At 51.7% G+C, this 23623-nt stretch overlaps 1 protein-coding gene across 1 annotated transcript; it reads left to right on the top strand.

Moving 5' to 3' along the window:
- Nucleotides 1-1873: 1873 nt before the first annotated feature.
- LOC142014510 (uncharacterized) lies at nucleotides 1874-8077 on the top strand. The gene is made up of 3 exons (XM_074997172.1): nucleotides 1874-1942; nucleotides 6060-6493; nucleotides 7316-8077. Exons 1-3 carry the CDS (start codon nucleotides 1874-1876, stop codon nucleotides 7611-7613), a joined length of 801 nt encoding a protein of 266 aa, XP_074853273.1. The 3' UTR covers nucleotides 7614-8077.
- Nucleotides 8078-23623: the final 15546 nt, after the last annotated feature.

Below are 23623 nucleotides of genomic sequence, written 5' to 3'. Positions count from 1 at the left end.
TCCCTGTAAGCTGTGCACCCAGGCAGCCACCTAGCTGATTAGCAGACCACTTACAGCTGTCCACAGCCAGCAGCATGTGTTCTGTTGGTGGTGTACATCAGCACCTGCCTTGGTGCTCATTACAAGACATATTCTTTACATCGATGGAAAAAATAGAGGTAGCATTGCTCATAACTTATCAAGATTTTTAATCGTTGCAAGTTCTGTGTATGGGTAATATTGAAAGAACAATGTATTTATAGTGAAAATATAGTATACGGTCTTGGAATAAAAGTTGATCAACAGGAAACACTGGGTATATCTAGCCTGCAATTACAAAATCTGTGAGATGGAAGGTCCCTGGACTTGGGCCTGATCCCATGTAACTACACCTTCATTAAACAGCTGCTTAGCTAAAGCCCAACAAGCCTGGGTCAGCTGACAAAGGTCAGCCACAGGTGTCTAACTGCAGCATAGACACACCCAATATATTTCAGTGATGCCTATTCAACTGTGAGGGAGTTGTCACCTCACCTTGTTTTGTAAGTGTGCTAATGTAAAGCTCAGTAATCTAGCCTAAGACTATCGATGGAAAACTGTCAAAGAAACTACAAATAACTGAAACCACTTGGATGTAAAAAGATATTATAACGGACAAAAGTTCACCCTAGGTGTGAAGAAAGATAAAGGACTGCTTCGATAGGTGTGCGGGTGGGGAAAGACCTTCTCTGCATCCTTTCGCTGAGGAAACATGTGGGGATCAAGGGTGTTCTCATGAAAAATTGGATTCTGGTTATTATGAAACACCATCCAGCTCTCCAGAAGACTGAACTTTTGGGGAAAAGCTACTTTATTAAATAAGCAAGGTAACTATTAAGTGTAGACCCAGATTCACATCCCATGATTGTGTTTTGCATTGTAACTCTTCGTTTCTACCATCCTCCCTTGTGTCTAGTGAACTCTACAGTCTTCCTTAAATAACCTAATTTTTAATAGAAATGTTCACAAATGTTGTGTGATTTTACGTGAACAATGATTTAACGTAGATTAGGTTATCCTGCTCCTTTGGGGGCAGAGCAGCTGAGATTACTGTGAGCAGCCGCTGTCAGGTTAAATATTACAGGGGAACAATTTCAAGGGACTCATGGACTGATGCAACCTATTATTAACTTTCAAGGCAAAGGGTTGCCACAGTTGAAGTGCTTGAGTTGCTGAAAGGTAGGAGGTGTTAGTGAGTTAATACAGTACTCAATTACCACAAGCAAGTCTCTTCCCCACAGGAGCAGGAAGTAACAAAGTGAGTCACAGTTCTGAGTAGTGTTTTACACTCACTGTGTAAATCAGGGCTTTTTTCTTCTGGTGGAATGCCACAGAACAGTGGTCCCCCACCCTTTTTTTCCACTGCCACCATTTTTTAAAGGCAGCTGGGCAGCTCTGAGCTGCATGTGGCTCTTTAAGGAGCCTGCCTCCTGTCCCTGCCTGACAGCCTCTGGCCGGCTGCATTATGCTGCCCAGCAGGGGCACCATCACCAGCCCTGGCCTTGCTCAGGTACGTGTGGGGCTGGGGAAAGGGTGGGCTGGTGGGGGCCCAGAGCAGGAGGAAGTGGGGGGCTGGGGCAGGCCAGGAGTGAGGGAGCAGCTTGGGCCCCAGGTGGGGAGCAAGGGGCTGGCTCGGGGGAGTCAGCTTGGGCCCCGCTGTGCGGTGACAGGCTTGGGCCCTGCATGCTGGGAAGGGGTGGGGGGCGGCTCAGGCCCTGTCAGGAGTAGGTGGCTTGGGCCCCGCATGTGGGGCAGGGGCAGCCAACTGAGGCCATCTGTGGGGGCAGGAGGGGCTGGCTTGGGCCCAGCACGATGAGGCTTTTAAGCTGCTGGGGTGGGGTGGCTCACTTCCTGCATGGGGAGATTTGAGTCCTACCGCGTGGTGGCTCAGACCCTGCTGGGGGACAGCTTGGGCCTCATATTGGTGGGAGGCTTAGGCCCCGCCAGGGAGTGGTTGGGCCATGCATAGAGTTGCTCAGGGCCCGATGGGGCAGGGGCAGTCAAGCTGCTAGTGTGGTGGTTCAGGCCTCGCTGGGGCAGCTAAGCTGCCGGGGGTGGGGCTTGGGCCTCCCCAAGGGGCAGTTAAGTCACCAGGGGGCAGTTTGGGCTCAACATGGGGCAGTTTGAGCCCCATGGGGGGTTGTTAAGCTGCCAGGGTTGTCAGTTAGGGCTCTGCGTGTGAGGGGGGTTAGTTAAGCTGCTGGGGCAGGGTTGGGCCATGGGTGAGGGGTGGGGCAGTTTGGCGCTTGAGTTCCACCACCATTTTCTGTAGGAAAAAAGCACTGATGTAAATGATGCATAAGGTGCAAGACTGGGGAGAATTAGCCCTGATCCTCAACTAGATTCTCAGAGTGACCACATTTCAACAGCTCAACATTTAAAAAGAAATCTGTTCAATTTTCATCAATTTTCCTGCTACTTCTGCTAGTTGTACAGAAGATGGACTGGAATCAGTCCTTGTTGGCACCCGCTTCTGCCTGCTAACCCAGGAAGTATCTCACAGGCAGCAAAGTCTTACACAAGTAGAGGAAGCAGCAGTGGTGCAAGGTGTATGCAATTTCTCCTGGCAGGGGCTGTAGTAAGAAGCTGCAAAGCAAAAAATGTTCAGTAGTCACGGAGAAGAGGCAGGGACCAAATCAACACAAAGTTGCATTGACTCAGTACAACTACTTAGTAGCCTCTACTGGCTGTGTTCATGAAATCAGTGGGAATTAAAGGCTACATATCCCCCTGCAATCTCTATGGGAACTCAAGACACATTACAAGCATTTGCCTTTCCCTGTGGTGAATCCTCATTAAATCAGAAGGGGCTTTGTTGGCACAAGTAATCCTCTCTTTAACATCAATGATCAGAATGGTATACAAAGCAGCAGAAATGTAGCACTTTAAAGACTAACAAAATAATTTATTTGGTGGTGAGCTTTCATGGGACAGACCCACTTCTTCAGATCAATTTAATTTCCAATACAGACTGATATTTATAAATACAGAGGACCAAAAAAAATCAAAAAATTGCAATAAAAACTGACAAATCAAATAGGATTGAAGGAAGGGGGTGAGAGGTGAGGGATGTTAATTGTCTTGTCTGAGATAATTATGAGCATCAAAGGAAGGGAAGCAGACATCAAGAATAAATGGACATAGAGCAGACATTGAGAAACTCCATAAACATAAGCCGGTCAGTGAACACTGCAATGGAGTGGGCCATTCTGTCAAAGAACTGAGAATTTGTGTCCTGGAACATCGAGAATTTAACAACAGATTAGAGTGTGAGATTTCTGACTTACAGCACATATTCAAATTTGACACATTAACACGTGGTATGAACAGAGACATCAACTACCTCACACATTACAAGGACTGCTTCCCTTCCTTTGATGCTCATAATTATCTCAGACAGGATAATTAACATCCCCCCACCTCTCACCCCCTTCCTTCAATCCTATTTGATCTGTCAGTTTTTATTGCAACTTTTTTTTTTGTCCTCTGTACTTATAAATGTCAGTCTGTACTGGAAATGAAATTGATCTGAAGAAGTGGATCTGTCCCAAAAAAGCTCATCACCGCATAAATCACTTTGTTAGTCTTTAAAGTGCTACATTTCTGCTGCTTTGTTTTGTTGGAGTACAGACTAACACAGCTATTTCTCTGTTACTATTTAGAATTGTATGTGGTATTCATGGGCGGTGGTTGACGGTGCAGGTGGGGAAGGCAACGTTACTCAATGTTCCTTCCCCAGTCACAGTCAGCTGGGCGTTTCAGAAGGAAGCAATTAAAAAAAATCCTCTCAGAACATACTGGAGAGGAGGTCCCTTTGTGACTGTGGCTGAAACCCTGAAGCACAAGCTCTAGGAATGCAAGATACAAACTAGCGGTGAGCCGCAGGGCTGTTGAACCCTATGCCTTGCCATCACAAGCAACTGCACTCCGATTGGTTCAGGAGTCTTAACAATTGTGTTGGAGTACAGACTAACACAGCTACCTCTCTGTTACTATTTAACAATTACCAGTTAAATTACCGAACATGCAAATCAGTACTAACGTGTGGCAAGGTGCCCTGTGTTCTGCCCAGGTCCCACACCCCTGCCTCTGGCTGAGGGATTTAGGCTGCACCCACCTCTGCTGATGATAATGTGGTGCTCTACCACTGCGGTCCTCCCAGTGAGAATACCAACCAAATGTTGCGCAATCACCTGGAGAACTTCCCCCAGCTGGTCCAGTGTTAGCTCCGGGGATATCCCCACTGATTTCTCTGTGTTTTCTTCGGGTATTGATCCCCACCCAGTGCAACCACCTGTGCCTCTCGGTCCTGCCAGTGTTTCAAAAGGTTTACATGGCAAATCTGCTCTAGCTTGCAGTGATCTGGCTGCTGTACCTTATAATCTATGTTTCCCAAGACCTCAACCACTTTGTAAGGTCTCTGCTGCCAGGACCAGCACCGTTACTCAGTCTCCCACTTGGAACTTCTGGACTGTTGTCCAGCGATTGTAACACATTTGGTGGGCTTCTTGGGCCTTTTCCAAGTGTTCCCTGACAATGGGGGCAACGTGGGCTACCCTGTCCTTCATTTGGAGTACATAATCTACAACATTTTGCCCATGATTTGGTTGCTTCTCCCAGGCCCTGTTAGTAAGGTAGTTGAGTTGAGATACTCCTGGGGCTACACCCGTATAACAACTCAAATGGGGAAAACTCCATTGATGCCTGAGGGACCTTCCAAAATGGCAAACATAAGGTATGGCAGTAGGGTGTCCCAATCCTTCCCATCCTCACTCACTACCTTCTGTAGCGTACCTTTTAGGGTATGGTTGAACTATTCAATGAGACCATCCATCTGTGGGTGGTAGACTGAGGTCCTCAGGGACCACATGTGAAGTAAAGCACACAGGTGAGCTTAGAAACAAATGGGGTGGTCAGTATATCCTTGCGTATCTCTACCCTTGAGAAGATCTGGACTAATTTCCTGGTGAGGTTTTTGAGTCAGTATTTCTTAGGGGAATTGCTTGTGGGTATCAGGTGGCATAATCCAGGTCTACCAGTATGTGCTGATGACCCTGAGCAGATTTATCCAGCAGGCCAACCAAGTCCATAGCAATTTGTTCAAAGGGTACCTTGGTAATGGGTAAGGACACCAGTAGGGTCTTTAGGAGTGTTTGGGGCTCATAGAATTGACATTCAGGGCAGGAGGTGCAGTATTGCCAGACCTCCAAGGACACTTCTGGCCAATAGAACCTTCTTAGGATCCAGTGTAGGGTTTTGTCAACCCCCAGGTGTCCCCCAAATAAATGACTGGAGGCTAGATCTAGTACTGCTCTCTGGTGTCTTTGGGGCACTAGGAGTTGCTCCACCCCTGCAACTTGCTCCTGTCTGGGAACCACTCTTTACAGCAGATCCCCCTTAATCACATAGTAGCCGTGTCTACACGTGCATGCTACTTTGAAGTAGCAGCACTAACTTCGAAATAGTGCCTGTCACGGCTACACGTGTTGGGCGCTATTTCGATGTTAACATCGACGTTAGGAGGCGAGACATCAGAGCTGCTAACCCCGTGAGGGGATGGGAATAGCGCACTACTTCGATGTTCAACGTCGAAGTAGGTACTGTGTAGTTGTTGCGCGTCCTGCAACTTCAAAATTGTGGGGTCCTCCATGGTGGCCATCAGCTGAGGGGTTGAGAGACGCTCTCTCCAGCCCCTCAGCTCAATGGTGGCCGCGTGGAGTGGCCCCTTAAAGGTCCCCACCCCCTCCCTTTCTGTGCAGTAACACGCGGCTAGCCTGCACGCTCATCTTCAGCCACCGAGACCCCCAAAGGACCTCATGGCTGCCCGGCAGCCCCCCCAGCGCCCTGAGGGAACTCCCCCAAAGGGAAGCCAGGGTAGCCAGGGCAGCCAGGGCAGGAGCCAGGCCGGGAAGCGGCAGCGGGGCCCCTCCTGGACGGAGGCCGAGCTTCGTGACCTGCTGGGGCTTTGGAGCGAGGAGGAGGTGCTCCAGGTAATGGGGAGCAAGAGGCGGAACGCGGATGCGTTCGCTCGGCTGGCCAAGGGCCTGGCCGCCCGGGGTGACCCTGCCCGCACTCTGGACCATGTCTGGAGTAAACTCAAGGAGCTGCGGCAGGGTTACGCTTGGGCCTGGGATGCGGCCGGCCGATCTGGGGCCGCCTCCATCACTTGCCCCTTTTACAGGGAGCTCAGGGACCTCCTGGGCCCCCGGCACACCTCCTCCCCTCCGGCCACGCTTGACACATCGGCTGAGGAGCCCCAGCAGGCCCCAGAGGTGGAGTCCGCCCCGGAGGCAAGCCCTGCACCCTGGGGGCCCCTCCTGGAGCCCACCCCCGGGGCACTGGAGCAGGAGGAGGAGGAGGAGGGGGACTCCTCCTCCACAGAGACGGGGCTCCAGATCCTCCTCCTGCCATCGAGGAGCAGCAGCCGGGCGTCCGCCCCCCTGGGTGTCCCCCGACCGTGGGAGTGGACCTACAGGTATGTACCCCCCCGGTGTACACCCCCGGGGTTGAGGGGCGGGGGTAATAGATATGTGGCCAGGGCCCTCCACATGCCCAGATGGCCATGGCCCCAAGGAAAGCAGTGGCATGTCCCTCACAGGAGTGCATCACCCCTGCCCGCCGCCCCCAGCACGACAGTGCCATGCCCCATCCCCGGGGCAGGGGGGAGCGGAACCTCTAGGGTCCCCCAGGAGGAGGGGGGTGGGACACCCAGCAGCAGCAGCAGCAGCAGCAGCAGCAGCAGCATGTGATGGGGTGGGGGAAGTGCAAATGCGAGACTCAGGCTAGATATGAGCAACAAGCTGAATAGCTCCCAGGGGCAAAGGATGATCCTGGGGCTACAACTGGCAGGTTACACCTCTGCCCTGAACAAACAGGAGGGAGGAGCCGAGCTGGGTTTGAATCAGGGGCTGCAGGTAGAGGCTAGGGGAGGGGAGAGCTGGAAGGCAGCCAGCCTGAGGAGGGGGAAAGCTACACCCCAGAGGGGCACCCCTTGGGGTCTTCTTCCCAGGACGGGTTGGAAGGACAGTCTCTGACTGCTGTGCTGTCACTTCTTGGAGAAACTGGGCATCTGTTGCCTAAGAAACCTCTCCTGTCAGACCCTGCTGAGTGAAGTGAGAGTCACTCCCGCCAGGGGACGGGGTGCAGTGCAGGGGGACCCTTGAACCCCATCACAGCAGCATCTCCCGGGGACGGGGATGGGGAACCTGCAGCACAGGGGTGGGGGGACAAGGGCCATGGCTCGGGGCCCACACTAACGCCTGTCTCCACTCTTCTTCCCCTCTCCTGTGTTCCGCAGCTGCACCATGGGAAGGACCGGAGAGTGCCGGCGAGGCGTCAGTGGTCCTGAAATCCCCTCCGGGGCCATCGCTCCAGGCCAGCCCCTCGGCGGAGGACCAACCGGCCCCACAGCGGGCAAGACGGCGGACCCAGCACCACCACCCGACGGCGACGGACCCCCAGCTGCTGGCTCTCCACCGCCAGCAGGTGGAGGTCGCGGAGCAGTGGCTGCAGGTGGAGCAACGCCGCTTCCACCTACAGGAGCGGGCGCTGGCCTGGCGCCAAGAGGCATGGGGGGCCTACATGGAGACCTTTAACCACATAGCGGATTACCTGACCCCCCATGCCGCGCTGGCCACCTCTGCGCCTGCCCTGCATGCTCCACCCGCCGCACCACCCGCTGCTCCTGTCGTCGCCGCGCCGTCTGCCATCGCCCCGCCACCCGCCACCAAGGGCCGTTCTGCCGAGGGAGACGTGGGGCCATCTGACACTCGCCGGCCGTATCTACCGGTCCGCCCGTCCCCCAGCCAGCCCCGGACAGGGCTGAGGCCGAGGCGGGGCTCCTGGCCGCCCACCCCCAGTGCTGGACTATAGGGGCGTGGGGCCCAGGACGTGGCCCCCACCCTTGCATATATTCCCCCCACTGTTTTGTTGTTCGGCCTTGTATATAGTTTGTATTTATTTATTTGTGACCCCCATTTGCACAGTCTGATCCTTCCCCCCCCATGTAAATAGTTCTCCCCTTCCTTGTTATCCCTGTTTTTTTTTGTTAATATATACATACGCATTTCATATTTAAGTTAGTTAGAAGTTCCTATATATAGTTAGTATTAGTTAGAACAGAGTTCAAAGTAAACAAGTTTATTTCACAAACAAGTGTCTGCTTTTATTTGTCCAGGAAAAGTGGGCGGGGGGGCGGTGTGCTGTTGGGTGCTCCGTGGTGTGGGCGTAGGGGCAGGGAGTGTTGTGGAGGATGGGGGGGCCAGTGGGGGGCCTGGCAGCGTTCACCCCGTGGCCTCATCGAAGTGGGCCTGCAGGGCCTCCCGGACCCGGGTCCCTTCGGGGTCCACCTGGCGACTGGGGGCAGCGGGTGGCTGCACATCAGCCCTGCCGGCCTGCACAGCCCAGCCCTGAAAGAAAGCCTCCCCCTTGCTCTCCACCAGATTGTGTAGGGTGCTGCACGCACCCACAATCTGGGGGATGTTGGTGGGGCCCGCATCCAGGCGGGTGAGGAGACACCTCCAGCGCCCTTTGAGGCAGCCAAATGAGCGCTCCACCACCTGGCGCGCGTGGTTCAGGCGCTGGTTGAAGCGCTCCTGGCTGGCAGACAGATGGCCCGTGTACGGGTGCATAAGCCAGGGCCGGAGGGGGTATGCCGCATCTGCGATGATGCAGAGGGGCATGGTGGTGTCCCCCACAGGGATCTCCCGCTGGAGGATGTAGGTTCCCGCCTCCAGCCGGCAGCACAGGCCCGAGTTCCGGAAAACCCGGGCGTCGTGGGTGCTGCCAGGCCAGCCCACATAAATGTCCTGGAAATGGCCCCGGCTGTCCACCAAGGCCTGGAGGACCACTGAGTGGTAGCCCTTCCGGTTGATGTAGCGTCCTCCACTGTGCACCGGGGTGCGGATGGGGATGTGAGTCCCATCCAGAGCCCTGAAGCAATTGGGGACGCCCAGGGTGGCAAAGCCCGTGATGGTGGCATCTGGGTCCCCCAGCCTCACGAGCCTGTGGAGGAGCAGGGCGTTGATGGCGCGGACGACCTGCAGGGGAAGCACATGGGAGAGCACCAATGAGGGGTGTGCAGGGTGTGTGTGGCCCTCCCCTGCCAGGGTCCCCCTCCCCTCCCCTCCCCTCCCCTGCCCTCCCCTGCTAGGGCCCCCCTCCCCTCCCCTCCCCTGCCCTGCCCTGCCCTGCCCTGCCAGGGCTGCCCTCCCCCCCTCCCCCTGTGGGTCCTCTTACCTCCATGAGGACAGCCCCGACGGTGGCCTTGCCAACGCCAAACTGCTGTCCCACGGATCGGTAGCTGTCTGGAGCGGCCAGCTTCCAGACAGCGATGCCGACCCGTTTCTCCACAGGGAGGGCACGCCGCATGGTGGTGTCCTGGTGCCTGAGTGCAGGGGTGAGCCACTGGCATAGCTCCATAAATGTCTGCCGGCTCATCCGAAAGTTCCTGAGCCAGCGGTTGTCATCCCACTCCCCAAGCACCAGCCGCTCCCACCAGTCGGTGCTGGTGGGGTAGCTCCACAGCCGCCAGCGTATGAGGCGGCGGGGGGGTCGGGGTGCTGCAGGGTTGGGGGTTGCGTCCTCCTCCCCTGGGGGCATCTCCTCCTCTGTGGCAAGGAGGTGCTCAGCTGCCTCCTGCATGGCACAGAGCAGGGCGAGCACTGCTCCTGCAGGGGTGGCTGGGTGGACCTCTGGCTGCTGCTGCTGCTGCTGGGGGTCCATGACTGCGTCGCCTGAGGTGTGCGTGCCTATGGCTCTGCAAGCTGCGTGCTGTGCAGGCTGAGTGTGTCTGGGAGGGGCCCTTTAAGGGAGCGGCTAGCTGTTGCCCCGGAAGCGCTAGTCTGCCCTGTGACCTTGTCTGCAGCTGTGCCTGGCACCCTTATTTCGATGTGTGCTACTTTGGCGTGTAGACGTTCCCTCGCTGTGCCTATTTCGATGTGGTGCTGCGCAACGTCGATGTTGAACATCGATGTTGCCAGCCCTGGAGGACGTGTAGACGTTATTCATCGAAATAGCCTATTTCGATGTCTCCACATCGAAATAGGCTACTTCGATGTAGGCTTCACGTGTAGACATAGCTAGTATGGCCTAGGGTCCCTAGTTCCCCCATCCACTGGGACTCCATTTACCTCAACTACATCCTTCCTTCTGTTGTGGTACATGGGGTTATTGGCCTAGTCCTGTCTGAAGCTATCATGTAAGGGCCCCACGTGCTTGAGTCCAGAGAGGCCTTCCCCAATTTCTGCCTCTGGGAGTCCCTATGGCCTGAGTCTGGACACAGGCTCACCTGCTTTCTGTCACCCCCCAGCTGGTCTGCTCAGACCCCATTCCTGCCAGGGCCTGCCTTAGATTCTGGGCTGGGATATGAGTTCTTAGCCTTTTTGCTGCTTTCCTTTCCCAACTCATGTTCTGGGACTTCCCAGATCCTGAGAACAGGATTTGGGCGAACTCCCAGAAGGGCAGGATGGGGCTCTCTCCCCCTGGATCATCCAAGGGAAGCAGGTCTCTGAACCTGGAGAAGTCCCACCCTATGACAACCGGGTAGGGGAGCCAAGGAACCACCCCCACAGTTAATTCTGATATTTCCTTGTTCCTCTATCTGTACCAGAACAGCAGGGTAACAATTAACATCTACATGAATGCAGGTTATACCTGTGCATTTAGCATGGGACAACTGATCCTGCCACATGTGTTTCCCAGAGACCAGTGTGACTGCCTAAGTCTGCCTGGGTATGATCTCTTTGCTGTTCATTTTAACTGGCTGGGCATACCAACTGGGAGCTGCTGCTATGCCCGCCAGGTTTGATTAACACAGGGTGTCTGAGATCCCTGAGTTTGCATGACAGGGGCTCTTTTAAATTCGGACACTGAGCTGCAATATGTCCTGTCTCCCCACAAGCATAACATATATACCCAGCTTGGAGTCCTCCACTGAGCTTGGCCCCCTGTCCTTCCTTCCCTCAGTCTCCAAGTCCCTTCATGGCTTCTGACCGCTCTTCAGTCTCCTTTCTCCCATACCCTGTTCAGTCCAAGGTTTCAGGTACATGGGTCCTTGGGGCCGGGGCAGGCCTCCTATTCTGTTGTGCCTCAACACCAAGGTGCTGCAAGAGGCCTTTAGCGATTATCTGTCTCTCCACAAAGGCCACTATATCATCGTAAGAGGAGGGGTCATTTTGGCTGACCCAGCCTCGCAGGTCAGGCAGTAGCCCCCGCATATACGGATCCAAGGCGACTGTCTCCCCAGTTTCCTCAGGGCTGTGTTTTGGGTCGCAGCCACTCTTTGGCCAGGTGGATCACCCTGCCCTGCCCTGGGTGAGTCTGCTGTGGGTCTCACAGCAGTGAGTGATCCCACTCCTAACACCCCATGTGGCAGGGTACCCCTGAGTGTGGTCAGGCTCCCTCACCTCTCCCTTGACTGGAGGGGTTAGGTTGTGCTAAAATCTGCCAGTCTGGGCTGGCTGGTCAGTCCTTTCCCCATTGGCCATGGTCGGGACTGTAGTTTCACTGGGGGAGGGGATTCCAGGCACTCTCCTGTTGAGCTACTCCCTCTCCCCACTGCTGTCTTTTTCAGACACCACTTGCTCTCCATGCCTGTCTCCTCTCCTCTTATCTCAACCTCTTCCACTTTCCTAGCTTGTCTTCCTCCTCTCTCACACTCTCCCCTCCACCTCCACTGGGACAGCTTTTTCAAAGCCCTGCCTGTATGCTGGCAGGGACATCAGCTGGCCCTCATTGATTAACTGCTGCCACTCCCTGTTGCCTCCAGCTGGGAGCTTAACCAGCTCTTCCTCTTCTTCCCTTGGCCCAGGCTGCGTCCTGAGTTGCCTTTCACCCTCCCACCTGGGATCTGCTGGCCTGACCCTCTTGCAGGCTACTGTCTTTTATACTCTGCTCCATGATGCATCTTGTATTTACTTGGTTATAAATGCAAGCTGCCCGACACTTGGCCTGGAAACCTTAGAGTTCTGTCCATACGCATATGTCTACCTGCATGGCTGAATCATGGGGTGTATCTGAAAGATGAAAGTAAGCCAGTGCTAAAACCAAGATGCTTGAGAGGCTCATCCTTGAAGCCCTTTTTGCTGATGACCGTGCACTTCTGGCACACAAGGAATCTGATCTCCAGCACATCGTCAACAAGTTTGCTGATGCCACTCGCCTCTTTGGTTTGACCATCAGCCTAGGACAGACCCAGGTACTGTTTCAACCTGCTCCAGGATCTGCTGCTCTCCCCGCTTCAATCTTTATTGAAGGAACAGAGTTAAAAACAGTACAGGAGTTCAAGTACCTTGGTAGTGTGATAGCCAATGATGGCTCCCTTGAGAAAGAAATCAATGCCAGAATCTGCCAGGCCAGCCGGGCACTAGGACGTCTGAGAGCGCGAGTGTTGAATCAGCACAATATCCGACAGTTCACTAAACTGAAAGTGTACAAGGCTGTAGTCCTGACCAGTCTCCTGTATGGCTGTGAAACCTGGACCTTGTACAGAGAACATATAAAACTGCTGGAGCACTGCCACACACACAGCCTGAGGTCAATACTGCATATTCGATGGCAGGACAGAGTTATGAACCTGGAAGTCCTGAACAGAGCAGGAACCACGAGCATCGAAGCCATGATTCTGAAAGCCCAGCTTCACTAGACAGGGCACGTCACATGAATGGAGGAATCAAGAATCCCCAAGCAACTCATCTACAGTGAACTCTCCCAGGGCAAAAGGAACCAAGGTGGGCCTCGCAAGAGATATAAAGACTGTGTGAAGGCCAACATTGCTCATGCTGGTTTAAAACCAGATCCGCTAGAGCAGCATGCAAAAGAGCAAACAGGCTGGCGTGCTCTTGTACGACATGCGTATGACAACTTGGAAGAGCAGCGACGCGTACGCCTCATTGATGCTCATGAGAGGAAGAAAGTAACAGCAGCAGCTGCACCAACAGAGCCAGGAAATTTCCCTTGCCCCCACTGTGAATGCCCATGCTGTTCAAAGCTTGGACTCCTCAGCCACATGTGAGTCCACAACCAATGAGCCTGTGCAAGCTCAAGACGTCATCGTCGGACACAACGGACTACCCACACTCAACTCCATGAAGTATATGGCTCACTAAAGAGGCTAGAGCTGCCATTGAAGGTCCAAACTAAAGAGGGAACCGTCTCTCTCTCTCTCTCTCTCTCTCTGGCTATGGCTACACTACAGAGATCTTTTGAAAGAAGCCCTTCCAGAAGATCTGCTCTTTTGAAAGACAGCATCCACGCAGCCCCCACTGTTTTGGAAGAGCAGACCAGGGATCAAAAAATCAGGTCCCATGAGAACTGCTCTTTTGAAAGAAGGGCCCTACAGAGCATCTACACATATTTTTTTTTTTTTTTGAAAGAAGCTTTAAAAAGAAGGCATTCTTCCTGAAATGGGAGTGGAAGTGCGCTTTCAAAAGAAGGGCCAGTCTTTTGATTTACTTTCGAAAGAACAATTTTTGTGTGTAGACGTTCCATGGAATCTTTCAAAAGAGCCCCCTTCTTTTGAAAAATCTGCCAAAAGAACTTGCTAGTGTAGATGCAGTCTCTCTCTCTGTCTCTCACACACACACACCTTCCTTCATTCACACACCTGCATTCCTGTCCTCAGACACTCACACACTTACATGGGCATATGGGTTGCAGAAGGAGCCAAGACATATTGGTTCTGGAGGGTCTGTCTGCTGACCATGGCCGGTGAGCTTGTCAGGAAAGTAACTGGCTGCAGGAAGGCAAGAGGAGAAAAGAGAGCTACTTCCATGTGCGCTCTCCTTTTATTGCCTCTGTACAACTCCTGTGACTCATCTATATTTGTCACCCAGGAGAATGCCCAGACCTTCTTTGACCCATCAGAGCAGCAGTCTCCTTTGTTTGTTCAGCCTTGATTGGGTTGGACCATGTCTACACGACACTGATCTTTCAAAGGATCATCTTCCAGAAGAGATCATCCAGAAAGTCGTCTTTCTAAAAACTGCATCCACACATAAAAAGTGGACTGAAAGAACTATTCATCCTTTCAAAATAGAGTATCCACACAGCCTTGAGCACTCTTTTGAAACACCAGGGCTGGAAATGCCACAGATGGGGTGGCATGGCCGGCAAGCCCTTCTAGGAACTCTGGTCAGGTGCTCCCTTAAAGAGCCTCTCCCAAACACCCCCACCTGCTGCTGAGGCCTTCTTTGCTGCACACAGCAGAGCAGAGTCCGTCCATGGTCCTGAAGCTCACAGCCAAGAGCCATGGACTGACAGAAGCCCCAGGCCCATATGCTTGCCCTGGGTAGGCTGCTGGCAACCACCACTGTTCCAGCCGCCCTCCACCCCCTCCAGCAACTGAGACCTGGCCCCAGGGACTCCACCCACCATGGCTCTGGCCACAACACACACACACCCAGGGCTATCCAGCACCTCTGGAGCTACCCGACCAGCACAGATGGGTGGGACCAGCTGGTCCTGGGTGAGTGTGACAATGTATGGTGTCAGGGCCATCATCCTCAAGTAAGGCACACTCAATTGGCAGGCCCAGCACAAGGAGGCGGGAGGGAACTACTGGGAAAAGGGGGCCCTCAGGGGCCAGGGATGGGGATGCAAGAGGGCAGGGGATGGAGGTGTAGCACTGGGAGACCACGATGCCCCACCCTGACACAGGCCTGCTGCCTGAGGGATGGTCCACTGGAGAGGCCCGGGGGCTTGAGGAAGAGGTGGGGGATGGGAAGGGACCAACATGCCCCAGCAGGAGCTCATGCTCAGGAATGTCACCATTCCCTTGTGCATGGTGGGGGTTGCAGCCTACCCCCAGCAGCCCTGGCCCATGCAGCTTTTCACAGGCCACCCAGGAGCCATTTGATAGCCATCACACCTGGCATGCTACCCCATCGACTGTGCCGTCAGCCACCCAAGGGCGTGGTTCTGGCACCTCCCCATGTGCCTAGATGTCAGGGTGGACAACATCCCCCAGGTGGTAGGGGATTGCTGTGCCTTCCACAACCCCATGGAGGCCAGGAATGGGACTGCCCTCATGGGGAAGATGGCTGAGGCCAGCCCCAGGTACAGCCAGGCTGCCATGGCCCCTGACTGGTAGGCCCACCAAGACGAGCCCTGGATCCAGGAGGCCCTCTGTGAGAGTGTTGCCCATGGGCCCCAGTGACCCTCCCTCTTGCAACCTCAGAGGCTCTTCTGACCCACTGCCTCACCCCATCCCCCTACAACTCTTCCCACCCACCCACCCCACCCATCACTCCTCCAACAACAAGGAACATGAGGTGTTAAAAACATAAACCATTTTATAAAATCAATTGAGAGCTTTGCAACTAGAAAAATAATCACAACTATACAGCAGGGAACTATATACATTGGGGGGGCGGGGTTGGGACAGGGGTGGGGCACCTGAACTTGGACAGGGAGGCATGGTACTGAGGGTGATGGCCCTCACCCCTCCTACGGGGTGGGAACCATGAACCTTGGCACCCACACCCACTCCTCCTGCTCTGGGTCCAAGGTCCCTGTCAGAACTGGGATGGGGCCAGGAGCACGGGGAAGTAGGTGCGTGGGCAGTGAGCTCGGGCTCAGTGAGGGCAGCAGGGAGTGCTGGTGGGGGGGGAACCATCCAAGGCCCCATACGGCAGCAGGGGGAAGATTGGCGGCAGCAGGGCAGCAAGGGAGGCAGCTGTGGAGAGAGCAGGCGGAGCAGCTAGGGGAGCAGCTGGGGGCTGGTGGGGTCGGGAGGCTGGTCCGTCAGCCCTGTGAGAGCTCTGCTGGTGGACTCAGGGTCCCCACCAGCTCAGCCCAGACCTTCCACCACCAGGCACTGTCAGTCTCATACAGCCACAGCCACCACTCCACGAGCTGGTTCTGGAGGCGGAGGGCAGCTGTGCTGGCAGTGGCCTCCTCTTCCCGTGGGTGGCACTGTGAGCACTGCCTCTGGGCCGGCTGGTCACTGGTGGTGGGTGTGCCCCAGTCCCCTCTGTGCCACTGCTCCTGACCCTGCCAGCCCAACATTGTGTGCTGTGAGGATGGAAGGGGAGAGATAGACAGTCCGTCAGTCCTGCGGCCCAGGAGTGATGGCATGTGTGCCCTGCATGGTGGGCCCTGCTGCACATGGACCTTGTGTTGTTTTGGAGATGGGGCTAACTGTTGTGGACCCCCTCTGACCCTCCCTGGGGAATAGACTAGCGAGCAAGAGGGGTGTCTGGGCACACGGGGGTCACTGCATGGGCTGTGTGTGAGTTGGGTGTGGCCTGGCCCTCCCCACATGGCTGCAGCTGGTGCTGAGTGCCGCCTGCGGACATGACTGCATGCCCGTGTTCCAGGGGCACACCCCTTGCTGGGGTGTGCAGGGTTGTGCATTGCCCGGGTGGCTGGCCTGCTCCCGGCCTTGGAAGGGGCAAGCACCTCCCCCCGGCCCTGGGGTGTGTGACATGGCTGGCACTTACCAGAGGGTCCCTCAGTGATGTCAGGGGGAAGCCCGGCTGGAAATCACCTGGCTGCAGGTCCCTGAAGGGATGGCGAGGACCAGGGCCCCCACTGGAGGACCCACTGTCTGCCGGGGCCTCTGGCTCCAGCTCCAGCTGTCTGGGATGGGTCACGGATCCCAGCTGCTCCTGGGCCGTCTCCTCTGCTGCCTCCATTGCCAGCAGGGTCTCCTTGGCTGCTGTGTCAATGGGGCTGTGGAGGGAGGGAAGAGCCATCCTCGCCCATGAGGAGGCTGTGCAGGTCCCTGTAGTGGAAGCAGGTCCCCTGCTGCCAAGCACCCGGCAGCATCCCTGGCCATGAATACCCCTGCCACAGCTCTTTCACCTTGGAGTGGACCTGCTCCAAGGTGAGGCTGGGGAGTCTGCAGGCTGACAGGCTGGTGGCCAGCTGGTCTTAGGTAGCAGTGTTCTGCCTTCTCCCCACAGTCGCCTTTATGACTCATTTCCACATGCCCTGCATCCACATTCTTATCTGAGGGGAGAATGCATTTCAGTGCAAGCTACAAGCAGAGTGGATGGAAGTTACAAAAAGATTACAAAGTTGCAAGGGTCAATCCCCAAGTTTACAGTACATTTCTCAACTTGTAGGAAGCAAAGTTGCTGAGAACAGCAAAATTGCAAGATTTTACAAAGATTACAGAGCTGCAAAGTTTAAGATTACGAGTTGCGTGTTATATATATACACACAAAGTTTAAGATTACAAGTTGCAGAGTTTCAAAGGCAATGCAGCAGAAACAATAACAAACCTTCAAAGAATCATTTGCAAATTAGTAATCAAGTGACTTAGAAGACACCTGCCCCCACCTGCACCCCCCAGCAATGAAGTCACCAGGAGGTTTTTGTCAGTCTCTAAGTCATATGTTGGCAGGACCTTACAGTTTAGTATATTTCCAGAAAATCCATGTGTAAAATAAGGTAATAGCTTGGGTGGAGGCTTTTATGCTATGCCACGCCCTCCGCACCCCACACACCTCCCGCATGCACACACACCCAACCTCCTGCCCTGACTCCTACACATCGCCATCTGTCCTGAACCCCCTACAGCTGCCAGCCCCCACACTGCCTGTACCGCAGTTACCCCTGCACTTTCTACATCCTCTCCCCCTGTCCTGAGCCCCCTTCCTCCATCCCACACATTTCTTAGAGGCAATGGGGGTAGTCCCCTACCTTTCAGTGGCATCACTGTACGGCTGATGTCCTTTGATTGGCTATCCATCAGGCTAGGCCGTGCTGATGCCAATTGGTCAGAGTTGTCATCTGGATGCACAGCACAAGTTTGGATATACAGATATGTTATACACATCTATAACTCACAATGCAAAAGTGATACATAAATATAAACAAGATTGTTATACTTGGCAAACTGTACCATTTTCACAGAGGCCTCACATGGCGTATCTGGTGAGATTCCTTGCAATTTACATTCATTCTTTAAAAAACAACAAGAAGTCCTGTGGCACCTTATAGACTAATAGATTTATTGGAGCATAAGCTTTCGTGGGCAAAGACCCACATCGTCAGATGCGTGGTTTTTGCAGATACAAACTAACCTGGCTACCCCTCTGACACTTTGTCACTCATTCTTTATTTTCTTTTCTGGCCTCAAGCGCAGCACTCAGCACATCATTGGCTCCTGCCTCTTTTGGGATAGTTTCCGTTGCCAGATGAAGTGAGTCTGGGAGTCTGTTGACCTCTTACAGGGCAAAAGTTTTTTTTTTTTTTGGAGTCCTAACAGAACACCTGGGACTGTCTTTCACTTATCGGTGGCTGCATGGATGAATGCTTCCTCCATTACAGCAGTGACAACAGCCTTTTCCTCTAAGCAGACATTGAATCAATTGAGAAGTTTGCTCTGCTCTTACTCTTTTTTCTTTCATGCATGCTCAGCCATAAGAATGGCTATTCAAGTCTGACCAAAGCTCCATCTAGTCCTGTCTTCCAGTAGCGGCTGATGCCAGAGTCCCCAGGGGCAGTGAACAGAACAGGTAGTCACCAAATCCGTTTCTACACATATTGCATGCTAATATACGAAGAAGGGGCCTCTGGAAGGAGGACTTCCCTGAAAGTCTTTGCTGTGGTAGAGAGCCTTCAACTCCAGCAGGCCAGGACACACTGGGGCCTGGAAAGCATGGTGCACACGTACTGCCAGCATGTGATGTGGTGGGGTGTGGGCTAGCCACATGATGTGGTTGGGTGGGAGCTAGAACCCTGACTGCAAGGTGCTAGTGGGGGAGGGGCACTGCCCCATAGAAATTTGAACTGCAGAAAAGAAGTTTCTTGGCCTCTCCTATAAGCACAACCCCCACAGCCATGTGGTGTAGTGAGGCAGGGGCTGGCTCGGCAGCCACATGGTGCCGGGGTGGGGGCCCTACCCATGTGGTGAGGTGGATGCTACATCCCCAAGTGCATGGTGCCTATGGGAGAAAGAGGCTGCAACTTGCAAATGTGAAGTGCAGGAAAAAAAGGTATCTCGGCCTCTCCTGCTATCTCCTGTGCAGGGAAGAAGCCCATGCAGGATATGCCACCCTGCTTATCATGTGCCAATGTCTGGTCCTTGCAGCCAAGCTGATGTGTGATGTGTGGTGGAGCGGGGGCACTAGCTCACCAGCCAAACTGAGACCCTGGCTCTCCTGATATTTCCATGCTTGGGCTGCCTAAAGTGGCCAGATGTGATCGACGTGCTGATCATTAATAAATGAATTCAAATTGCTGGGGTTCCTACTTCCTGGAGAGCAGCAGGAGTGGAGCAATTACCAGAGAAGACACCTCAAGGGGCATTGTGCGATAGTTTGAAGGCTAGTAAAATCGATCTTAATAACACTGCAGTCTCCACTTGTATAGTTTGACTTTGCAAATTTGACCTCTTGACTTACTGCGGGGTGGAGTGGGCGGGATGGAGTTAGCAGCACAAAAGTTGACAATAGAGCCCCTTAAAATCAACCTGTTGAGTGCTAGGGTGTAGATGCACAGCTTATAAAATCAAACTTAGAGCCTTAAATTGGACTTAATCTCCTAGGCCTAACTCCACTTATATAAAATATATCATGTCTTTTCTTCAGTCTTGTGTGACCAAGACAGTGTCTGCAGAACAATGTGCACTCGTTACAGGAAAAACTGCCGTGTGAAACAGAGGTGATGTGGGAGGCACAATGGGGGAGTGATCCTGTAAGTGATGCATAGCTGAAAGCACGCAAGTGCCAAGGTCAGTTTCTTTTTCTCTCATCTTTTGTCTTCATACCAAAGACTTTTTATACAATGGCATCTATTTATTCATGAAATAACCTAAATTTGGAAAACAAGGAAGAGAGCATCTGAGACACTGGCAGGTAAAATATGCTTCTGACTTTGATTTATAAACCAATTGCCTTTCAAACTTCCTTTGGTAAAATTAACCTAGTTAAACAAAATCACTTAGTGTGTCTTTTTTTTCCTACCAGTCCTTGGGTCTTCTGGCTCCTTGACCTGATTTTTCAAGATCTTCTATTTCCATGTTGGTCAAAATGTCTGATTTGCTGAAGTTCTGGTTGCATTTAGCTTTCCTGATGGCTTATGTGTTTGTACTGTTCCACCTCCCATTCTCTGCCTGGGGTGGAACATCTTGGTCATTATTCCATAAGTGTCCTTTGCATCTCTCCTTTTTTATTGCCTTATGTCTACCACCAACACTCTACTTGAGGTGCTCAGGGCAATGAAAGCATAGAAGTAATCAAGAGGTAACGTGCCTCATGCAGAGCCTATAAATAGGAAAAGGAAGATGACTAAAGAAGAGATGGGTGCATAAGTTATGCTGCCAGCTGTGGGGTTGCAGGCCAATCAGGCTCCAGAATACTTGACTGACTTCAGCGTTGAAGATTTAGGCTTTGTCGTGCTCAGCCTCACAATGCCTAACTTCCAGGATCTTAGAAAATCACAGAAACAATACTACAATCCACAGAGCCTGAATTATTATTAGTAGAACTAGGAGGAACCTCAAGAGGCCATCAAGTCCAGTCCCCTGCACTTATGGCGAGACCATATACCATTTAGACCAGAGGTGAACAAACTTTTTAGGTCGGGTACCACTTTTTGTCCCTGAAATTAATGGGGTCCCTTCCCTAGCTTGTCTAATGTAATCTAAACTGACATATGAAAATAAAAACCTATCAGCGTTTATAAGAAAATAAGTTTGTAGAAATAATGTAAAAAATATTATTAATCGGTATATAAATGTGAATGCACAGATAAAAACTAACATTTGTAATGAGATGGCTGAGACGAAGACCCAGCAGCAAAGATATCCATTGTGCGTGTTATTCCAGAGACTGTTACTTTGAGCTCTGATTCCACATCTAGATGGGAACTAATTTTGCTTTTTAAAGTTTCTAATTTGGATAAGTAGTTTTACAAAGATAAGTGGAAACAAAAGGCAAGAGCACTTCAACAGCCTTTGCAGAAAGTTCAAGATATTGTGTCTTACAAGACTTTTCGCTTTAAATTCTATTTTCAATATGGAGTTAGTTAATTATCAACTGTTCTTGCTCAGTAATTGATGACTGTTTCCTACATCTGCACCAAAAGTATTCTGAGGCCACTCAAACTCTCCTGTTGGCAAGGCCAAGAACCTGAGAGATTGTGGTGGAGATTTTTCAAGATGGGAGGTTATAAGAGCATCAGCCCGCAATCAATATCTGAGGCTTCTCTGAGACACTGAAACATTTTGCAAGATCCTGTTTCATATTTGATTCCAGAGTGAGCTTTTTTAACAATACTGAAATATAATCACCCAAAAATATTCCTATTTTTCCTTGTAGCAATGAATTCAGATCATTTAATTTTCCAGAAATATTGCTGAGGTAACACAAAATTAGCAGCCATGTTTCTCTGCAGAAGTTTTCAGCCAAAATTTGGTTATAATCAAAACCAAAAAGTTGGAGTTCACCTGAGATCAAAGATTCAGTGAAGAATCTTTGCCCGTGATAAGTCGAACTTCTATATGCAAATGAAGGGTATAAATTGCAATCCTATTTCATTAAAGAAAATAATCTGCTCTTGAACATTGAGCATTAATAAAATTCCCTATTTTTTATTGCATCATTCAGACTGCATTTGCTTTGGGCTCAAGGTTCTTTGCACAATTCATCATGAAATTCTTGTGGCAATGTGTAAATTTCACATGGGATCGATATTTAGAATTTTCACCTTGAAAGCCTTCTTATGTCCCATCATTGCAGTGGCACCATCTGTACATACAGTGACACAATCACACCAGAGCAAATTGCTGGCTTTAAAAAATTGTCTGCTGGAGGGTGTCCTTCAGGTGATTTTTCAGAACAATAGTCCTTCTAGGATCTCACCTTCATAACAGTATCTAATAAATACTATTAATATCGGTCTTTTCATCCAGTTGATGCAAATTCAAAGTATTAATTGCAATTCAACTGTTGTTACAATGTCCTTACAGATCTGATTCATCTGTTTACTGTGTCTTGAGACAAAGGTATAGTTTTTATGGCTTCAGCCTCTTTGCCACTGTATATAATTTTGCTTATCTTTACTGCATCTTGAAGTACTACTGTTTCACCCATGTTATAGGGCTTCTTTGTCTCTGCAGTCGGATAAGACACTTCAAAAGACGACCTTTGAGACTACTACATATTTACTCATGACATTTGCACATGCCTTCTGCACTTCTTCATGCCTTTTTAAAAAAACCAATATCTTCATTTTTGTGTCCAGGATGCCCAGTAGTCAAGAGGCATATGAGTTCTGTTGTTTTCATACTGTCATTGGTCAAGATACAGGAACAAAGTATACACAATGAGTTGGTTGCTCATTATTCACCATTGTCCACTGAGGCAGACCAGAAGTGGCAGCCAGTAAATGTCTGATAGAGGGCAAATATTTTGGGTCCTATTGGGGACCAAGGAGTGGGCAGGCACAGCTTCCCCGCCCAAACATTTTGGGTGCTAGAGGAACACCTTTTTGTTTCCCTTCTAAATTCCAGTGGGTGCAGACCTCCAGGCTGGATAGGCAGCTGTGGCTCGTTAGGAGTCAGCCAGTCACTGCTTGCAATCAAGCACCTGCTACCAGTTAAGGCCTCCAGGCCCCATAAAAGGTTTTCCCCAGGCAGCAGGGAGAGAGCAGTGCCTAGAGAGAAGGAGGCTGGAGGACTGAGAGAAGTACAGAGCAGGACAGGCTGAGTGAAGCCAAGGGGTGCTAGCTACCAGGTACTGGAGGAAACTGGTGGGGGCAAAGGCCTGGGGAAAGGTTGCTGCTGTAGGGCAGGGGTGAAAGCCCTGCTAGCTCCCTTGCTTCCTAGGGTCCCTGGCCTGGAGTCCAGGGCAGTGGGTGGGACTGGACTCTCCCAACCCTTCCCCTGCAGGGGTGCCAAACTGGGGTAGCCCAAGTCCAGGGGAGAGGCTCATACTCTGCCCTCACTCAAGACTGGTCTGTGATGAAAATGGCTTAATAAAGGGAGACCCTTGCCCTTGCAAAGCTCCAGGGCAACAAAAGGGCATCTCTGAGGCACACAAAGAGCTGCCTGGAAGTGCAGGACCCCAAGGGACAGTCTTGGATTTCACACCATGAAAATATTCCTTTAAAATAGTCTTCTTTATATTTTCTTATTTTCCTACTGGAGTACTATTTTCACATCTGTACATGCAGTTGTCTTGGGATTTTCAATACTTTCATGTACCTTTTAAAGTTTTTTTTTTTTTTTTTTTTTTTTTTTTTTTTTGGGTGGCTCATAACTTGAAGTTGTAGCATTTTCACCAGCCGTTGAATTCAAGGTAACGTTTAAAAAAAAAAAAAAAAATCAAAACAAAACACTGTTACCACTTGTACAGCAAACAAATTGCTAGCCAGCTATGGTTTCTTCTGACCACTCCAGAGAATTTTGCAAAAGGCCAGGGACAGCAGCAACTTTAACTCCACACCATATTCTGAAACAAATAAACAGTGGCATGAATGACCAAGCTCTCTCTCTCCTTACAGAGAAAAGTGTGTTTGTTGCACATTACCTTCGCCCCCCCCGTCAGGCAGAAATGAATGTGCAGGAATGACTGGCCTAGAAAATGTTACATTTTGTTTGTAACCCAGCAGATTTCTGTGAGTCAGGTCCCTCGCTTACTGTATCCTCTTGCAT

The sequence above is a fragment of the Carettochelys insculpta genome, chromosome 6 (genome assembly GCF_033958435.1).
Source record: "Carettochelys insculpta isolate YL-2023 chromosome 6, ASM3395843v1, whole genome shotgun sequence".
NCBI classification, from domain to species: Eukaryota; Metazoa; Chordata; order Testudines; family Carettochelyidae; genus Carettochelys; species Carettochelys insculpta.
This window is presented reverse-complemented; position numbering and strand designations above follow the sequence as displayed.